The following is a 20318-nucleotide window of genomic DNA, read 5'->3' on the forward strand; positions in this document are numbered from 1 at the left end:
GCTGGGCGTGGTAGTGCACGCCTGTAGTTCCAGCTACTTGGAAGGCTGAGGCGGAAGGATCACTGGAGCCCAGCAAGTCGAGGCTGCGGTGGCCGGAACCACTGCACTCCAGTCTGGGCAACAGAGTGAGACTCCAACTCAAAAAAAAAAAAATAAATAAATAAATAAATAAGTAAATTGTGGATTGCCTGAACCCGCAGGTTCAAGACCTGTCTGGGCAACTTGGCGAGACCTCATCTCTACAATATAAATCAAAAACTAGCCGGGTGTGGCGCCTGTAGTTCCATCTACTTGGAAGGCTGAGGCGGAAGGATCGCCGGAGCCCAGCAGGTTGAGGCTGTGGTGACTGGAAGCGACCACTGCACTCCAGTCTGGGCAACAGAGTGAGACTTCAACTCAGAAAAAAAAAAAAAGTAAATTGTGGTTTATTCAAAGTAGAGTACATGGCTGGGCGAAGTGGCTCATACTTGTAATTCTAATACTTTGGGAGGTCAAGGCGAGAGAACTGCCTGAGCCCAGGAGTTTAGACCAGCCTGGGCAACGGGGCCAGACCTTGACTACAATAAATTAAAAAATTAACCAGGCATGGTGGCGTACACTTGTAGTCCCAGCTACTTGAGAGGCTGAGGAGGAAGGATCGCCTAAGCCCAGCAAGTCGAGGCTGCAGTAGCTGTGAGCATGCCACTGTACTCCAGCATGGGTGACAGAGTGAGACTCAGATTTAAAAAGAAAACCAAACAAAGTAGAATACACCATAGCAATGGGAGTGAATAAGATTGCATGCAAAAAACATGAATCACAAAAATTTTGTGAAAAAGAGGCATAAAAGAGAACTTACAGTTTGATGCTATTTATTTACATCGAAAAATAGCAAACATAAAGTCTATATTTGGTGTCAGAAGTCAGGGTAGCGTGGTTGCCCTTGCTAGGGAAGAGGTGAATAACTGATCAGGAAGCCACAGGAAGAGAGGGTGTCTTGATCTAGGAGCTGCTTTCAAGAGTGTGTTTGTCTCAGAATTCATTGGGCTATCCATTTGTGATATTTGTGCTTTTCTGTTTGTATAGTGTACTTTAACAAAAAGTTACCTCATGCCTGTAATCCCAGCCCTTTGGGAGGCGGAGGCGAGAGGATCTCCTGAGCCCAGGTTTTGAGACCAGCTAGGGAAGCTTGGTGAGACCTCATCTCTACAGTAAATAAAAAAATTAGCTGGGCATGGTGGCATGCGCCTGTAGTTCCAGCTACTTGAAAGGCTGAAGTGGAAGGATCGCCTGAACCCGCAAACTGAGACTGCCGTGGCTGTGATCATGCCACTGCACTCCAGCCTGGGTGATGGAGTGAGATCTGACTCAAAAAAAGAAAAAAAACAAAACAACCCGGAGTTTTCCTCCCTCTTATCTTAACAAAGCATCTCCTCTAATTTCCCAAATTCCTTAGGAACTACAAATTACCAGACAAGAAATCTTTGAATATGCCTATGACCTGAAAGCACCCCAAACCGAAAATGTCCCTCTTACCTGGACCAAACCTGTGAAAATCTCACATGTATTGATTTGTGTTTTCCTATAACTTAGGTCTTCTAAAATGTATATAACCAAGTCGCTGTTTAACCTCAGCAGGCATGCATTCTCAGGACCTCCTGAGGATGAACTTAATTCTCAAGTTTGGCTCAAGAATAAACCATCTTAAAATATTTTACAGAGTTTAGCATCTTTTTGTCAACATCTTCCCCTAAACCCCGTCACCTGTAACAGTTGAATGGGAGTAGGGAGGTTACTCTTTTTTTTCCCCCCCTTGATGCGGGGGACTTACTCAATCCCTCAGGCTGGAGTGCAGTGGCATAATCACGCTTACTGCAGCCTCTACCTGGGCTCAGGCGATCCTTCCACCTCAGCCTCCCCAGGAGTTGGGACTGCAGGCAGGCACCACCATATCTGGCTAATTTTTTGAATTTTTTTTTTTGTAGAAACAGTCTCCGCTGTGTTGTCCAAGCTGGTCTCAAACTCCTGGCCTCAAGCAGTTGTCCCACCTTGGCCACCCAAAGTGCTGGGATTATTGGCATGAACCACCATGCCCTAAATAATTCTTGCAGAAAAAAATCTTGTGTTAACCTGAGGATATTCCTTCTGCTATTACCTAGGTGGAGGCTAGTTCACTTTCTCTTCTGGTTTCATTTCACACCAGGCAGTCAATATGCTACCTGCTTGGTCTAACTTAAAAGATATGGCCTAGCTCTTTATCAGGAACAAACAGGGTAGCTGCACTTGAGATGCTTGTCAGTAAGGATAACTTAAAATGCACCGCCACCCTGTACTTCACAAAACTCCTTTGAGAGAAATAGTATCTTTGGAAGATAATCTTGAAGGCTAGGTAGCATATCTGTAGATTCATAATGGGACCAACAAAGGCCCAGTGGGGAGTGGAGGAGGATCACCTCTTCACCCCAACCCATCCATAAGAATCCACTACAGTTGTAAAAAGACTGAGAGCCGCAGGGTGGCTCACGCCTATAATCCCAGCACCTGGGAGGCTGAGGGTAGAGGATTGCCCTGAGCCGAGGAGTTTGAGACCAGCCTGGACAACATGGTGAGACCTTGTCTCTACAGTAAATAATTTTTAAAAAATTAGCTGGCATGGTGGTGCGTGCCTGTAGTCCCAGCCACTCAGAAGACTGAGGCAGAAGGATCGCAGATTGAGACTGCAGTAGCCATGATTGAATAACTGCACTCTAGCCTGGGTGACAGAGCGAGACTCCCAACTCAAACAAAGAGGAAGAAAAGAAAAAAAAGACTGAGAACCATTGCTCTGGATCCTTCTACCCAGGAACAGGCAGAGAACATTGATGTGCAAAGTAGCCAGGTATGAGAGTGGAGGGGTTTGCATCATATTCATCCAGTGGAAAGCTCTCAGATGCAAGTGCTTTAAAGCCCTGTCCTGGCCAAACATTTCTCCTGCTGGCTCATCCTTCTGGATAGATGATTTTAAAACTGTCCCAGAATTATGCGAGACCAGTGTTTTTCTTTCACCTCTCCTCAGAATTGGAATTGTTTTTGCCGAGTTGCCTTCTAGTTGAGGGGTGATAGGAGAAACTGTTTTTGAAGTTGCTGATGACACTCATAATGACATTCATGAATGTCTCTGGGAGAAATTCCTCTCTTAGTTTTTGTATTAACTCTGCTTCAGTGCTTTCCTTGAGCATGTTTGGTTTTTGTGCTTTATTTATTTTTGGGGGGGTGCTTTTTATTTATTTTTTAATTTGGAGTCTCACTCTGTCACCCAGGCTGGAGTGCAGCGGTATGCTCATGGCCACCACAGCTTCAACTTGCTGGGCTCAGGCGATCCTTCCGTCTCAGCCTTCCAAGTAGCTGGAACTACAGGCATGTGCCACCTTACCTGGCTAGTTTTTTAAAATTTATTGTTTAAAAAAAAAAAAAAGTAAAAGCAAAATCACATATCTGACATGAGAACGAAATATTTCACATCATTAGTTTATTTTATTTATTTATTTATTTTTTGAGTGGGAGTCTCACTTTGTCGCCCAGACTGGAGTGCAGTGGCTGCTCCCGGCCACCGCAGCCTCGACCTGCTGGGCTCCGGCGATCCTTCCACCTCAGCCTTCCGAGTAGCCGGAATTACAGGCATGCACTACCATGCCCGGCTGATTTTTTTGATTTATTGTAGAGATGAGGTCTCGCTGCCCAGGCGGGTCTCGAACCCGCGGGCTCAGGCAATCCACTCACCTCAGCCTCCCAAAGGTGCGGGATTACGGCTGAGCCACCGAGCCCAGCTTTAGATTAGTTTAAATTAGGTGTGCTCTTGGTTATTTCTCTAGAAAAATACCTCATCTTTCCTACATGTTATTTCCCTTTGATTTACCTGAGTAATTAGGTAATGAGTATCTCTTTCTCATATCCAGTAATATGGGTGTACATAAGTATAATTTATAATATTGGATTCGTGATCTAGTCTTCGATTCATGCTCAACTTTCCCTATCATATGGTTGTCCTGGTATGCCCCTACATCAGATGTTTTAGTCAAACTTATACTTTCATCAACTGTAAAAATTAAGATGTGAATTAAGATGTTATATCAATTGTAAAAATTAAGATGTTAAAAATTCCAGACTAAACAACACTGGTCCCACTTATAGTCATGCTGTTGTGAAAAATCTTTGGACAGCCACTGCTTCAATTTCAGCTTGGCCTCCTTTGGACAAAACAGCAACCTGGTAAGCAGCGCTAGCAGGAAAACTACTCTTGAAATACTGTTTGTAGATTTCATTGACAGTATTGAAGTCATTTATGTTAGCCAGCAAAACAGTTGTTTTTACCACATTAGTGAAGTCACAGCCTACAATTTTCAGAATTTCACCCATGTTTTTAAGAGCTTGGTTAGCTTCTTCCATTACCCCTCCTGGCAAAAGCTGCCCACTTGAAGGGTCCATGCCAATCTCTCCTGAAATGTAGAGGGTTCTGTTGACTAACAGCTTGACTGTATGGACCAATGGCCCCTGGGGCTTTTGCAGTGGTAATCACCTTTCTGATCAAGGATGACATGGCTAACCTTTCTCTCTTGCTGCACCTCTGGGAGAGGAAGCCGCCCCCCGCACCAATTCTGCTGCCTCTCACCACTGATTCTCACCCTCTGTTGCTCATTTATTACCTGCCTGGTCTCTGTAGATATTACACTTTTTCAGTCTTGTATTAGATCATAAAGAATGTTCTGGGAACTAACCTAGAGATGGTGGGATTTTGAGCTAGTTTTCAGGGTGTCTGTTGGCAGTAAGGATTCCTATGTAGTACTTATCACCAATTACTTGATATCAGAGGTATCAACTGAGCCCAAGTGCTGCGGGCAAATCTTACTATGTCATTTAATCTTTTTTTTTCTGAGTTGGAGTCTCACTCTGTTGCCCAGACTGGAGTGCAGTGGCCGCTCCCGGCCACCGCAGCCTAGTCCTGCTGGGCTCTGGTGATCCTTCCCCCTCAGCCTTCCGAGTAACTGGAATTACAGGCGCGTGCTACCATGCCTGGCTAATTTTTTGATTTATTGTAGAGATGAGGTCTCGCCTGCGGGTCTCGAACCCACGGGCTCAGGCAATCCACTCACCTCAGCCTCCCAAAGGTGCGGGATTACAGGCTGAGCCACCGAGCCTGGCATGTCATTTAATCTTTATGTTCATTTGTATTTGCTATTTGTACTGGTGTGATCTATTGCTAAATTTAGGTTAAGTCTTTTATAAGATTCAGAAATTGTCAGAATACACATACATTTCTCTCTATACATTTGAGTGAATAATTGGTATTATCTATATTATATGAAGATTGTGTTTGGATTCCATTTGATGGTATGGGTGGTTTTCTTTATCTGATAAAGAAATTGGTATTTGCAAGGGGAGACTTCACCTTTAGAACCTTTGAATTTTGAAGGTTCAAAGTCAGAAGCAAGCTGAGACACTTACTTGCCATCTAATACAAGTTCTCAATCTCTGCACTGTTGACATTTTGGATTGAAAAGCGAATTCATTGTTGTGAGGGGCTGTTCTGTGCATATTTAATGGCATTCTTGCTTCTACACGCTAGATTTCACTAGTACCTCTCTCCCCAATTGAGATATCCTAGATGTCTCCAGACATTGCCGTTGAGAACCAGTACTCTAAAATTAAAGACCAAAAAGTTTGGAAACTCTGTATACTGGGTAGAGGAAATGGATGTACTCATACTTTATGGAAGGTAGTATTGATTGGTGTAGCCAACCAAGGGTATAGTCTGGTGATATTTGCCAAAGTCACATATCGTTTGATAAAATCCAGTTTTAGGGCTTTATCTTACAGATATACTCACATTTGGAGAAGGAATCACATACAGAGTTATTCTTGCAACATTGCTGTAATAGCAAAAGAGTGTAATCAACCTGTATATCTGTTAGCAAGAATATTTATAGAACATCCTTAGAGTCATTGGAATGTTTACAGCTGTAAACCAAAAGAGGTGTGTCACATACTGATGGCACCTTCTCCAAAATATAAAAGTAAAACCAAACAAAAACATGGTACGGGACAGTATGTGTAATGTGCAGCTATTTATGTCAAAGAGGAAAAAAATGCTTTTTATTTGCTTGGGTATGTTAGCTTATGTTTGGAAATATATTCTATAGACATAAATTAGGTTGGTGAACTGGATGGATAGGGGATGATAATGAAAGGGAGACTTCACCTTTAGAACCTTTGAATTTTGAACAATGTGAATATATTACCTAGATTGTCCCACAGTGAATAATGACAAACTCATTTTCATGGACCTTTTGAAAATTTAATTGTGTTCTGTACAAATACTGTGTAATTTTTTATAAGATTTATTTAAACTTGTGAAAAACATTGTAAGTAAGGCTGGCTATGTATGTATGTATTCATTATATTATCTATATATTGTCTTTATAATTCTTGATTTTGATGTGTAGATTCTATGAAGCAGGGCAGCTTTGTGTCTGTTCACTATTTTATGCATTTCACCTACCATAGTCCCTGGATGTAGAACATGTGATTGATAATTTATTGAATGAATGAATTACTGAGAAAACACTAGGAAGTTCTTGGGGAAGCATTGTCATTGTGGTAGGTTCTTGGACACTTACGACCTCAAATCTGTAACATGTATTTTTAATTTTTTTTTTTTTAGGAGCAAAGAATCTGCAGAGTGTCGTGCTTAGTAAAATGAATTTTGAGTCTTTTGTAAAAGATCTTCTTCTGGTTCGTCAGTATAGAGTTGAAGTTTATAAGAATAGAGCTGGAAATAAGGCATCCAAGGAGAATGACTGGTATTTGGCATTTAAGGTAATTATCTTTCTCTAAAATGTATGTATGTATGTGTGAATGTATATACTTAGAGTTGGAGTCTCACTCTGTTGCCCAGGCTGGAGTGCAGTGGCACACTTATGACCACTGTGGCCTTGATTTGCTGGGCTCAGGTGATCCGTCCCCCTCAGCCTTCCAAGTAGTTGAATTACAGGCACGCGCCACCATGCCCAGCTAAGTTTTCGATTTATTGTAGAGATGAGGTCTCACCACATTGCCCAGGCTGGTCTTGAACCTGTGGGCTCTGGCAGTCCTCTCACCTCAGTCTCCCAAAGTGCTAAGATTATAGGTGTGAACCACTGTATCTGGCCAAAATTTATTTTTTTAAGAATAGAAAAAAATTAATGTGAAGAATTTAACTGTGTTTTAATATTTTAAGTAGGCTGGACACAGTGGCATGTGCCTGTGGTTCCTGCTACTTGGAAGACTATGGCAGAAAGATCTCCTGAGCCCAGCAGGTTGAGGCTGCAGTAGCCATGATCGTGCCACTGGACTCCAGCCTGGGCAACAGTGAGACTCTAGCGCTCTCTCTCTCTCTCTATATATATATATATTTAGATTGGGTTGTGGTAATAAAATGTTTTGAGAAACTTTAATAGGATTTAGCATGTGATTTTTAAAAAAATTTTGATGGCAGTTTAGAAATTAAATAGATCTTTATTGCATAAATTTTATTTATTTATTTATTTCTTGAGTAGGAGTCTCACTCTGTTGCCTAGGCTGGAGTGCAGTAGCATGCTCGCTGCCACCATAGCCTCGATCTGCCAGGCTCAGGTGATCCTTCTGCCTTAGCCTTCCAAGAAGCTGGAACCACTGGCACGCCCCACTATGCCTGGCTAACTTTTTGTAGAGATAGGTCTTACCAAGTTGCCCTGGTTAGTCTTGAACCCCTGGACTCAGGCAATCCTCTTGCCTCCGCCTCCCAAAGTGTTGGGATTACAGGTGTGAGCCAGTGTGCCTGACTATAACAAATTTTAATACACAAGCCTTTTTACTGCTCCTAAAACATAACTGTATATAAGAAATTGGACAAAAAGTTGAATACCAGAGTTAAATAGGGATTTGATTTTACTGTTTTTGAAGTATATATTTACATTATCCCAAATATCTCATTAATATGAGGGGTTACCCCAAAATACCAGGAATTTTCTTTTGGAGGTCGGGCCCCTCGTAGTACAGGCTTCCCCTACTAGGTTAAGTGCTCTAGAAACGCATTGGCATTAGAGTACCAGCTAGTGATTTTGAGAGGCTGTGTTGCTGAAGAAACATCCCAAGTTGTGGCAGACTGGTGACTGGTTCTCCCACCATGACAGTGCACCTGTCCACACTTTACTGAGTGTTCAGCAGTTTTTGACCAAAACCAGCATGACCCCCCGTGTCCCACCCTCCCTATTCACCTGCTCTCACCCTGATGATTTTTTTTTTGTCACTCCCCACCACCTTTTTTTTCCCCTGGATGAACAAAGTCCACAAAGAAAAACATTTTGCTGATGTGGAAGAGATGAAATAAAATGAAAGTGCATTCCAGCCTGGAATGCAGAAACACTAAAAGGCATCAAAATCGATGAGCTCAAAAACTGTTTGAGCAATGAAAAAAGCGTCTTGATAAGTGTATTGCATCAAACAGAGAGTACTGTGAAGGTGACTAAAGTTTAAACATGTAAGACTAAATACACAATTAAAAAAAAATTACATCTGGGTTTTTTTGCTCCTCCCTTGTGCACATTTGTTATATGTTAGGATCTTTGCATGTACCTTTCTTTTCCATTAGATTGTAACTTTTTGTAAGTCTGGAGCATTGCTAATGATGATTATATTCCTTTGTGTGCTTAGGAAGGTGTACTGGCATGCATGCCTCTAACGCCTTTTAGGAGATAATAGTGCTATTGATTTTTGTTTTACTTATTTAGTGGCTATTTTCCTTTCTTCTTTATTAGTCTGTAAGGTCATGTTTTTGTTTTTTTTCCCCCACACACCCAATCCCTGCTCAGAGTAAGTTCTCAAGAAATACTGAAATAAGTTGATGGCTAAAATGTAGAAGAGGTGAGATTTATTCTTGAAAGGGAATACATATGTGGTAAGGGCGAACCATGCTCTGGACTTGTAGTCTGATTCATTTCTCTTCTGTCGTAATGGGTGACATTGGCAAATTTCACAACCTTCTCCTGTATCTGTTTCTCATGAACAGTAAAGTAAGAAGGCTTTTAAGATGCTTTTTGACTTTAAAGTCCCATGAGCTTGTTTGCTTTTTGAGTTGGGGTCTCACTTTGTTGCCCAATCTATAATGCAATGACATGATCACAGCTTACTTGACCTTCTGGGCTCAAGCAATCCTCGCACCTCAACCTCCCTAGTAACTGGGACTGTAGGCATGTACCACCATGCCCGGCTTATCTTTTGATTTTTCTTGTAGAGACACAGTCTCGCTGTGTTGCCTAGGCTGGTCTTGAACTCAGGCTCAAGCAATCCCCTTGCCTCAGCCTCCTAAAGTTCTGAGATTATAGGAACTAATGGTACTGCGCTTCTGTGCGATATAGCTACTCAATAAAAACAGTGATTCGAGTAACCATTAGGTGGTTTGAGAATGTAGAAATTTAAGCATAGTACTAACTGGATTACTAGCTTGGGTACCTTAAGGACTTGTGCAAACACAGCTGCCAGACTTCAAACTGAAAATTACTTTTGAAACAATTGTTTTTATGTTTGTTTGTTTCTTTTGAGTTGGAGTCTTACTTTGTCACCCAGGCTTGGAGTACAGTGGCACGCTTACAGCCACTGCAGCCTTGACCTGCTGGCCTCAGGCTATCCTTCTGCCTCAGCCTTCTAAGTAGCTGGGACTATAGGCGCGTGCTACCACACCCGGCTAATTTTTTGATTTATTATAAAGATGAGCTCTTGCCAAGTTGTCCAGGCTGGTCTTGAACCCCTGAGCTCAGGCAATCCTCTCACCTCAGGCTCCCAAAGTACTGGGATTACAGGCTTGAACAACCGGGGCCTGGCTTATACAGTTGTTTTTAGATGTGCCCAAGTGTTCTGGAAATAACTGGAAAAAGAGGGAGAATATGTTCTAGAACACATAATAATAATTAGGATATATGGTTACAAGCAATTATTTTTTGTAAGAAAACATTATTGAAGTTCATCAAGTTTGGATAATTCTTATTTACAAAAAATTTTGGAGATCATTCAATAGCTTAAATTTTTGTTGTTGTTGTTTTTGCTTAGGCTTCTCCTGGCAATCTATCTCAGTTTGAAGACATTCTCTTTGGTAACAATGATATGTCATCTTCCATTGGTGTTGTGGGTGTTAAAATGTCCACTGTTGATGGCCAGAGACAGGTTGGAGTTGGCTATGTTGATTCCATACAGAGGAAGCTGGGACTGTGTGAGTTCCCTGATAATGATCAGTTCTCCAATCTTGAGGCTCTGCTGATTCAGATCGGACCAAAGGAGTGTGTTTTACCAGTAGGAGAGACTGCTGGAGACATGGGTAAACTGAGGCAGGTAAGGAAATCGAGACTTAACCTCAACAGAGGAGAATCCAAGCTCAGGAAAGGCTCTTTATTTAACATTAACTCATTTAAGGAAAAATAATTAAGTCACATCTTTTGGTTTCTAATTAAAGTAATGTTTTGTTTTGAGGAATGTCTTGGTGTTTGTCTTTGACCAAAGCTTTGTATATTTAATCAGACATCAACGCTGTCTCTTGTGTTAAGATTAATTCCACCACAAATCATTTCTCCTTCCTCACCCCCTTTTCTGTTTTCCTTTGTTCCAAAAGAATAATTATTATAGTATATATTACTGTTGCATGGATTTATCAAATAAAATACAGTTCTTTGGCATTATTTTTTGATAGTTGGAGTGGAAATTTAGCCCCATATTTTATTGATTTTTGTTTTGTTTTGTTTTGCTTTTGTTTTTGTTTTTAAATTTTAGCCCAATTCTGATGGTGCCACTTGTATAGGTATATGGTTTATTATTAAGCTATTTCTTAAGGGATATATCCCCTAAGGATTCTTTTCTTTTTGTGGGCTCAACTACCATGAGCACTGCTGAGAGCTAGCACATTTATGTTGGGCTTTTTTTTGTTAAAATGATTTTTTCTTTTTGTAGGGACAGGTTCTCGTTATATTGCCCAGGCTGTTCTTGAACTCCTGGCTTAAAGCGATCCTTTTACCTCGGCCTTCCAAAGGGCTGGGATTATAGGTGTGAGCACCATGGATGGGCATTTTTAGTATGGATAATATGTAAGCAACTTTCTTTTTTCCGCCTCCTCCCCCTACCTTCCCTCCCAACCTGCCTCTCCACCTGCCAACTTCCAACTGCTCGCAACTTTCTAGAAGTAATAGTCTATTAAGAGTTTTTACTATTGGGACTATTTTTTGAAGGCTTTATATGACTGTCATTTTATATTTTGATGAAAATTTAATTTATAGACTAAAAATGTACTTATCCATGCCATATGTACTTATCCATGCCATGTCTTGCACATTATGTAAACTTTTATTGTGGGTTAATCTCTCAAACTGTTAGAACTTTATAGTTCTCAATGTTATTTTTCTTATTGCTCTTCTCATAGTGATTTTTATCTATTTTTTGTAAAATAGATTATTCAAAGAGGAGGAATTCTGATCACAGAAAGAAAAAAAGCGGACTTTTCCACAAAAGACATTTATCAGGACCTCAACCGGTTGTTGAGAGGCAAAAAGGGAGAACAGATGAATAGTGCTGTCTTGCCAGAAATGGAGAATCAAGTATGTGGATAATAAATGTGAATTTAGATTATAATAGTGACTTTTTAGAAGGCTCCTTCTGTCACGTTCATCTCAGGGCCAAAACTGTGGATTAGGGATATTAAGCTTATTTTATCTGTGATGAAGCTTGTGAAAAAAAATTAAGGCAGTGACTAGAAAAAATTAAAAAATAACCTTGTATTGTACACATCTCTGGTGTGTGGAAAGACTAATAGTTTTATGAGAGAGCCTGAGTACTGACACTTAAGTAGTTAAGATAGCATAGTGACTGGAGGGGAGAAAAGACCTTTTCCAAGTTCAGCTTTATTAGATACTAGCTGTAGGGTCTTCAGTAAATTAATTTACCTTTCTGAGAGGCAGTTTCTCACTATCTGTTAAGTAAGGAAAAATATTTGCCTTAAAGGAGTGTTGTCAGATTAGTAGGTAATATGGGTAAAAGTATATGTAGCATATAGTAATTGCATCATAAATACGAAACAATTTGGTTCAAAAATTGGCATGGTTGTGTGTGTTCAGTGGTAGAAATGAAGATGCACACAATGGAACTTTTATGGGATTTTCTGTGGTTGAAGTTTTTCTTCCTGTGCAATCTCAGAGGTGGATATGGTTTGAGAGATGTATTTTTATGGTAAAATATGGGAGAAACTCATGACCAGATATTGTGGATTACTAACAAATCAAATGAAACATTCGATGTTTAAAAAGTTTAAACAAGACAGAACAGACTTTATAATTGCTTATGATTTTCAAAGTGGATTTCAAACTAGAATGAACTGAGATTTTTGTGACTATCATGGTTTTTTTTTGAGTCGGAGTCTCACTCTGTCGCCCAGACTGGAGTTCAGTAGCATGCTCAACAGCCATCGCAGTCTTGACCTACTGGGCTCAGGTGATCCTCTTCCTCAGCCTTCCAAGTAGCTGGAACCACAGGCTTGTGCCACCATGCTCAGCTAGTTTTTTGATTTATTGTAGAGATGGGGTCTCGTCATGTTGCTCAGGCTGATTTTGAACCCCTGGGCTCAGGCAATCCTCTCGCCTCCACCTCCCAAAGTGCTGGGATTACAGGCTTGAGCCACCGTGCCGGACTTTTTTTTTTTTTCCCAGTAGAAGTCTCACTCTTTCACCCAGGCTATAATGCAGTGGCACCGTAGCCTCAACCTGCTGGGCTCAGGCTATCCTTTCACCTCATCCTTCCAAGTAGCTGGAACCACAGGTGTAAGCCACCACACCTGGCTAATTTGATTTATTGTAGAGACAGAGTCTTGCCAAGTTGCCCAGGCTGGTCTCAAACTCCTGGACTCAGGCAGTCCTCTCGCCTCTGCCTCCCAAATTACTGGGATTACAGGCATGAGCCACTACGCCCAGCTGACTATCATGATTTTGAACTGATTGTTTATCAAGTAGCAGTTTGATCCTTACAAACTTAATTTGTCTTTTTATATTTTACTTTGTTTTGTGAGACAATCTAAAACCAGTATGGATGAACAATAATCCCAGTATTAAAGAAACTTACCCTCTGTTGTTGAAAATACGAGGATGATTTAGAGCTACTAAAAAGTTTTTATTTTTGCCTCCTAATAACATAGTAGGAGATACTTGTGGCAGCCTTACACATTTGTTAGAGTTTGCCTCCCAATAACATAGTAGGAGATACTTGTGGCAGCCTTACACATTTGTTAGAGTTTGGTAAGGGCAGTTAGGTTACTGTGTTAGCAAATACAAAAAATAGGTTTATTCACAGTGAATCTGGTATCAAGTAGATTTTGTTGTTGTTGTTGTTGTTTTTGTTTTTTTTTTGAGTTGGAGTCTCACTCTGTTGCCCAGACTGGAGTGTGGTGGCCGCTCCCAGCCACCGCAGCCTTGACCTGCTGGGCTTCGGCGATCCTTCCGCCTCAGCCTTCCAAGTAGCCGGAATTACAGGCATGCGCTACCATGCCCGGCTGATTTTTTAATTTATTGTAGAGATGAGTTCTCGCTGCCAAGGCGGGTCTCGAACCCGTGGGCTCAGGCAATCCACTCACCTCAGCCTCCCAAAGGTGCGAGATTACAGTTTGAGCCACCGAGCCCGGCCAAGTAGATTTTTATAAGTAGAATTTGTCATTGAACTATCAGTGTGAAGTCCTCAACTTTTTGTGTTGTTGTAATATCACAGGGAATAACAATATAGGTAATTTGAACTTACTTTGGTTTTTTTTGTTTTGTTTTGTTTTGTTTTTGAGTTGGAGTCTCACTCTGTCACCCAGACTGGAGTGCAGTGGCCGCTCCCGGCCACCGCAGCCTCGACCTGCTGGGCTCTGGCAATCCTTCCGCCTCAACCTTCCAAGTAGCCGAAATTACAGGCATGCGCTACCACGCCCAGCTGATTTTTTGATTTATTGTAGAGATGAGGTCTCGCTGCCTAGGCACCGGGTCTCGAACCCGTGGGCTCAGGCAATCCACTCACCTAAGCCACCCAAAGATGCGGGATTACAGGCTGAGCCACCGAGCCCGGCGAACTTACTTTGTTTAAATACATGTGGGAATGTGCATGTACCATACGTATATAACTATTTCTCATAAACAACATACCTATGTAACCAGCACCCATGAAACAGCATGTTACTAGCACTCTAGAAGCCCCTCTTATGCCTCTCTAAGTCATTACCCTCACCAGGGGTAACCCTGGTTCTGACCTCTGTTAGTGTAGACCAGTTTTGCCTATATTTATAGTTCATGTAAATGGAATTATATAGTATATACCCTTTGTCGAGTTTCTTTAATTCTGTACTATATCTGTAAGATTTAACCTTATTGTTGAGGTTTGTTGTGGATTATGTGTGCTTCATACTTAATGTTGTGTAGTATTCTGTAGTGCGAACATGCCAGAATTTATCCATTTTACTCTTGAAGGGTATTTGGGCCATTTCCACTTTTGGGTACTATAAAAAATGCTGCTAATTCAGTTAATTTTCACTTTCTAAAAATTGTTTTCTTTCCTTTTTTTTTTTTAAACCAAAGCATTTATTGTGTGACTAATTGTTGAAATTCTTAAGAAGAACTGGATGCCACAACAGCTGCCCTCTTGGGTTTAGGTGTTGTTCCTTCACGGAATCCATGCCTGAATCTGCGGTATACAATTTTTAGGTGCCTCATCCGACCAGTCCCGGTGGTATTTCGTCTTTTGGCTTTGGCACTCCAGTTTTACTTTCTCTTGAGCTCGGCAGGGTAGCCACATTTGCCACAGGTGGTAGGCCTTAGAGCCACAGCGGCGGCACAGCGTGTGCGTCTTATTGCGACGTTTTCCAAACGATGACGTTCCCTTTGTCATCTTGCTTCTGCGGGCGAGACCAGAGAGGCTGGAAAAGAAACTAAAAATTGTTTTCTAATCTTTTTTATTTTTATTTTTGAGTTGGAGTCTCACTCTTTCGCCCAGAGTGGAGTGCAGTGGCCGCTCCCAGCTACCGCAGTCTCGACCTGCTGGGCTCCGGCAATCCTTCCGCCTCAGCCTTCCAAGTAGCTGGAACTACAGACATGTGCTACCATGCCCGGCTAATTTTTTTATTTATTGTGGAGATGAGGTCTCGCCAAGTTGCCCAGGCGGGTCTTGAACCAGGCAATCCACTCACCTCAGCCTCCCAAAGGCACGGGATTACAGGCTGAGCCACCGAGCCTGGCTTGTTTTCTGATCTTAAGAGATTTATTTAAACTTTGATTTTCTTGGTTTATTGGCAAGGGATATCAAAGAAAATGGTATAGAGTTCAGAATTTATTTACATTTGTATTTTTTCTTTTTTTAATCTCTAGAATTGGTCCTATGATACAGAAATCTTACTTTTAAATTCTTAAATTTTAGGTTGCAGTGTCATCATTGTCTGCAGTAATCAAGTTTTTAGAACTCTTATCAGATGATTCAAATTTTGGGCAGTTTGAACTGACCACTTTTGACTTCAGACAGTACATGAAATTGGATATTGCAGCAGTCAGAGCCCTTAACCTTTTCCAGGTAAAAAAGATATATGGGTTAGAAATATTGAATGGTTAAAAAAATGTTTCATTGATATATACTGAAGAATCTTACTATGGAACTTAAATATCTTGAAATATTTAGAATAGATAAGTAGTTTTGAATGGCTGTATTTTCTTTTTCTTTTTTTTTTTTTTAAAGACCAGGTCTCACTCTGTTGCCTAGGCCGGGGTGCAGTGGCATGAGCATAGCTCATTGCAGCCTTGAACTCCTGACTTCAAGCAGTGCTTCTGCCTCAGTTGCCTGAGTAGCTGGGATTGCAGTGAGAGTAACCATGCGTAGCTAATTTTTTTATTTTTAGTTTTTTAGTGTCAGAGTCTCACTGTATTGTTCAGGTTGGTCTCTTATTCCTGGTCTCAAGTGGTCCTCCTGTCTTAGCCTCCAGAGTAGTTGGGATTACTTTGCCTAGCTATTAAAAAAATTTTTTTGGGGGGGTCCGAGTTTCACTCTGTCGCTCAAGCTAGAGTGCAGTGGCACACTTACAGCTACTGCGGCCTCACCCTGCTGGCTTAGGTGATCCTTCTGCCTCAGCCTTCCAACTAGCTGGAACCACAGACATGTGCCTCCACATCCAGCTAATTTTTTGATTTATTGTGGAGATGAGGTCTCACCAAGTTGCCCAGACTGGTTTTGAACCCCTGAGCTCAGGCAATCCTTTTCCCTCCACTTCCCAAAGTGCTGAATTATAGCTGTGAGCCACTGTGTGTGACTTTTTTTTTTTTTTTTTTTTAATAAGAGACAAGTCTTGCTGTGCTACCTAGGCTGGAGTGCAGTGGCTATTCATAGGCAGTGTGATCATAGCACACTACAGGCTTGAGCTCCTGGGCTCAAGTAATCCTCCTATATCAGCCTCCCATGTAGCTTGGACTACAAGTGTGTATCAACACATCTGGCTCTCAGATTGCTATATTTGTTTTTCTGGTTTCAAGCTGTATACATAGTATTTGTCCTGAGTTTATGATTTTTTTAAGTCAGAGTTTGAAGTTGTTGCCTAGGCTGAAGTGCAAATGGCGCAATCATGGCTCACCACAGCCTTAACCTCTTGGGCTCAAGCAATCTTCTTGCCTTAGCCTCTTGAGCAGCTGGGACTACAGGTGTACACCATCACACCCAGCTAATTTGTTTTGTTTCTGTAGAGATGAGGTCTTGCTATGTTGCCAAGTTTGGTCTCGAATTTCTGAGCTCAAGCAATCTTCCTGTTTTGGCTTCCAAAAGTGCTAGTATTACAGACATGAGCCACTGTTTTATGAATACTTTTATATAATAACAGCAATTCCTTAAAATTACATTCTAGGAGGTTTTATATCTAAAACTACAGTAGCCAGTAATCTCAGCACTTTGGGAGGCAGAGGTGAGAGGATTGCCTGAGTTCAGAGTTTGAGACCAATCTGGACAACTTGGCGAGACCTCATCTCTACAATAAAATAAAAAAAGTTAGCTGGGCATGGTGATGCACACTTGTAGTTCTGACTACTTGAAAGGTTGAGATGATCGAGGCTGTGGTAGGTGTGAGTGTGCCACTGCACTGCAGCCTTGGTGACAGAGTGAGACACCAACTCAAAAAAGAAAAGTAAAATAAAAATAAAACTGCAATAATTATAAAGTGATTTTGGCTTGGGGAGAAACATGTAGCTAAACATACAGATTAAAAGATTGAAAGGAACTTTTGTGGAAATTTCTCATTTAATATTTGAGTAAGCTGGACATGGTAACTAACTCATGCATGTGATCCCAGCACTTTGGGGGATTGCCTAAGTCCAGGAGTTAGAGACCAGCCTGGGCAACATGGGGGTGACCTTGTCTCTACAATAAATAAAATAATTAGCTGGGCATGGTGGCACATGCCTGAGATTCTAGGTGACAGAGGGGATTGCCTGAGCCCAGAAGGCGGAGTCTGTGGTAACTGTGATTGTGCCACTGCGCTTCAGCCTGGATGACAGAGTGAGACTTCGATTAAAAAAAAAGAAAATTTGAATGATATTCATGTTCTTTTTCCCCCAGTTATTAATTTTTTGTAGTATAGTAAGGATTTCACTAATGAGTGTGTTCTTATTTTTCGTTTACTAGGGTTCTGTTGAAGATACTACTGGCTCTCAGTCTCTGGCTGGATTGCTGAATAAATGCAAAACCCCTCAAGGGCAAAGATTAGTTAACCAGTGGATTAAGCAGCCACTCATGGATAAGAACAGAATAGAAGAGAGGTATATTTTTAGCGTATACTTTTGTCAACTTTAAATAACTTGTAGGATATGGCTTTGCAGGGCCATAAATTACTTTGATTTCCTCCTTTAATTGTTATGTGATATGTTATGTGATGTTATGCCAGAGTCAGGTTGGAAAATAAACCTTTAGGATGATAGAGTAATAAAATAGAGTTCTTTTTTTTTTTTTTGAGTCTCACTCTGTCACCCAGACTGGAGTGCAGTGGCCGCTCCCGGCCACCGCAGCCTCGACCTGCTGGGCGCTGGCGATCCTTCCGCCTCAGCCTTCCAAGTAGCTGGAACTACAGGCATGCGCTACCACGCCCAGCTAATTTTTGATTTTTATTGTAGAGATGAGGTCTCACCAAGTTGCCCAGGCGGGTCTCGAACCCGTGAGCTCAGGCAGTCCACTCACCTCAGCCTCCCAAAGTGCTGGGATTACAGGCTGAGCCACTGAGCCCGGCTTAAAATAGAGTTCTTAACAGACATGACTACCCAAGCCTTCTTAGTTAGAAGTTTGCATAAGAGAAAAAAAGGTTAGATTTAGTTCTCACCAGAGAATAAATTATTTAGAAAGAGCCGGGCTTGGTGGCTCAGCCTGTAATCCCGCGCCTTTGGGAGGCTGAGGTGAGTGGATTGCCTGAGCCCGTGGGTTCGAGACCCACCTGGGCAGTGAGACCTCATCTCTACAATAAATAAAAAAAAAAAATCAGCCGGGCGTGGTAGCACATGCCTGTAATTCCGGCTACTTGGAAGGCTGACGCGGAAGGATTGCCAGAGCCCAGCAGGTCGAGGCTGCGGTGGCTGGGAGCGGCCACTGCACTCCAGTGTGAGCCTCCAACTCAAAAAAAAAAAAAAAAAAAAATTATTTAGCTATCAAAATTCATCTTCTTTTTAAAAAAGGATAAAGGTTACTTTCACAGGACTTAGCAATAATTTCCAAAATCTGATGGCCTTACCTGGCTTATTTATTAGAAATAACTTTTGGGAGAATGGCTTTATAAATGAAAATACTATCTGCCTATTAATCCACCTGCAGGGCAAGAGAAGTTTTTTTTTTTTTTTTAATTAGTAAGTAGTAAGTCCTGTGATTTTCTTTTCTTTTTTTTTTGAGCTGGAGTCTCACTCTGCCTCCCAGACTGGAGTACAGTGGCACGTTCCCGGCCATTGCAGCCTCGAACTGCTGTGCCCTGGCGATCCTTCTGCCTCAGCCTTCCAGGTAGCTGGAACTATAGGTGTGCGCTGCCACACCTGGCTAATTTTTTTTTTTTTTTTAATTTATTGTAGGGATGAGGTCTCGCCAAGTTGCCCATGCGGGTCTTGAACCCACGGGCTCAGGCTATTCACTCACCTTGTGCTCCCAAAACACGGGATTACAGGCTGAGCCACCAAGCCTGGCCTAGTCCTGTGATTTTCAAGGCCAAATGTTGAAATTCCACAGAGTAGGAAGAAAAATATATACTTCTTTATATACAGGCTTTGTTTAGACAATCTCTTTGTTTTTATCACCCTTTTTTTTTTTTAAGTCGGGGTCTCACTCGGTCGCCCAGGCTGGAGGGCAGTGGGATGCTCACAGCCACCGCAGCCTTGACTTGCTAGGCTTAGGTAATCCTTTCACCTCACCCTTACAAGTAGCTGAAACCACAGGCACGCGCTACCATGCCCAGCTAATTTTTTGATTTATTGTAGAGGTGAGGTCTCGCCAAGTTGCCCAGGCTGGTCTTGAATTCCGTGGGCTCAGGCAATCCTCTCACCTTGATGTTCCATAGTGCTAGGATTCTAGGCGTGAACCACCGCGCCTGGCCTGTATCACCCTTTTCAAATCTGCCTGCTGTGTTACATCATGCTTTCTAGTTTGAGCCTTCCTGGGGGTTCTCAGGACAGATCTGTTTTCTCCACTGAGCATTTAGGATTGATTTTCATTCTAGCTTGCACAAAAAGTGAAGATTTCCTGTTTCTTATGGTCATTATTGTTTTGGGGAGATTTTCCAGAAGAGAATGTACTGGAAATCTGTTTATTCTTACCTTCTTTTTTTTTTTATACCAATATTTTTTATTTTGATATTGTGGGGTACAGTTAAGGGTTAGGTATACAAATATGCTTCATTCAAGGACCCTTGTTGATAAGGGGTGTCTCCCCGTCCCCAGACAGATATTGACTGCCGTTAATCCCAACTCCCCTCCCCATAGTTTCCCACCACTGTCAGTCCTTTTCTTATAGTATTACGATGGATGTTCAAGGTCCGCTATATGAGTGAGAACATGTGATACTCAGATCTTTGTTTCTGTGAGAGGTCACTCAGTATTACTGACTCTAGTTCCATCCAGGTTGCTGCGAAGTTCATGATTTTGTTCTTTTTTGTGGCTGCGTAGTATTCCATCGTGTATATGTACCAGATTTTTTTAATCCAGTCCTCTTTTGATGGACAGTATGGTTGATTCCAGGTTCTTGCTATTGTGAACAATGCTGCGATAAACATACATGTGCAGGTATCTTTTCTTTTT

General features: G+C 41.7%; 1 protein-coding gene and 1 pseudogene across 2 annotated transcripts in view; one reads left to right on the forward strand and one right to left on the reverse strand.

Annotated features, from left to right (window-relative positions):
* MSH2 (mutS homolog 2) overlaps positions 1-20318 on the forward strand; it is an 86053-nt gene that overhangs the window by 3661 nt on the left and 62074 nt on the right. The window contains exons 2-6 of the mRNA XM_021719501.1: positions 6673-6831; positions 10078-10356; positions 11463-11609; positions 15442-15591; positions 17680-17813. Of these exons, the coding sequence (XP_021575176.1) occupies positions 6673-6831; positions 10078-10356; positions 11463-11609; positions 15442-15591; positions 17680-17813 (869 nt within the window). The remainder of the gene's footprint in view (positions 1-6672; positions 6832-10077; positions 10357-11462; positions 11610-15441; positions 15592-17679; positions 17814-20318) is intronic.
* Positions 14588-14916, reverse strand: LOC110596854 (annotated as a pseudogene). Its single transcript, XR_002482752.1, has one exon. The product of XR_002482752.1 is annotated as a 60S ribosomal protein L37 pseudogene (transcript).

The sequence above is a fragment of the Carlito syrichta genome, unplaced genomic scaffold (assembly GCF_000164805.1).
Source record: "Carlito syrichta isolate Samal-C Ts95f unplaced genomic scaffold, Tarsius_syrichta-2.0.1 Scaffold314771, whole genome shotgun sequence".
In the NCBI taxonomy this organism is placed as follows: Eukaryota; Metazoa; Chordata; class Mammalia; order Primates; family Tarsiidae; genus Carlito; species Carlito syrichta.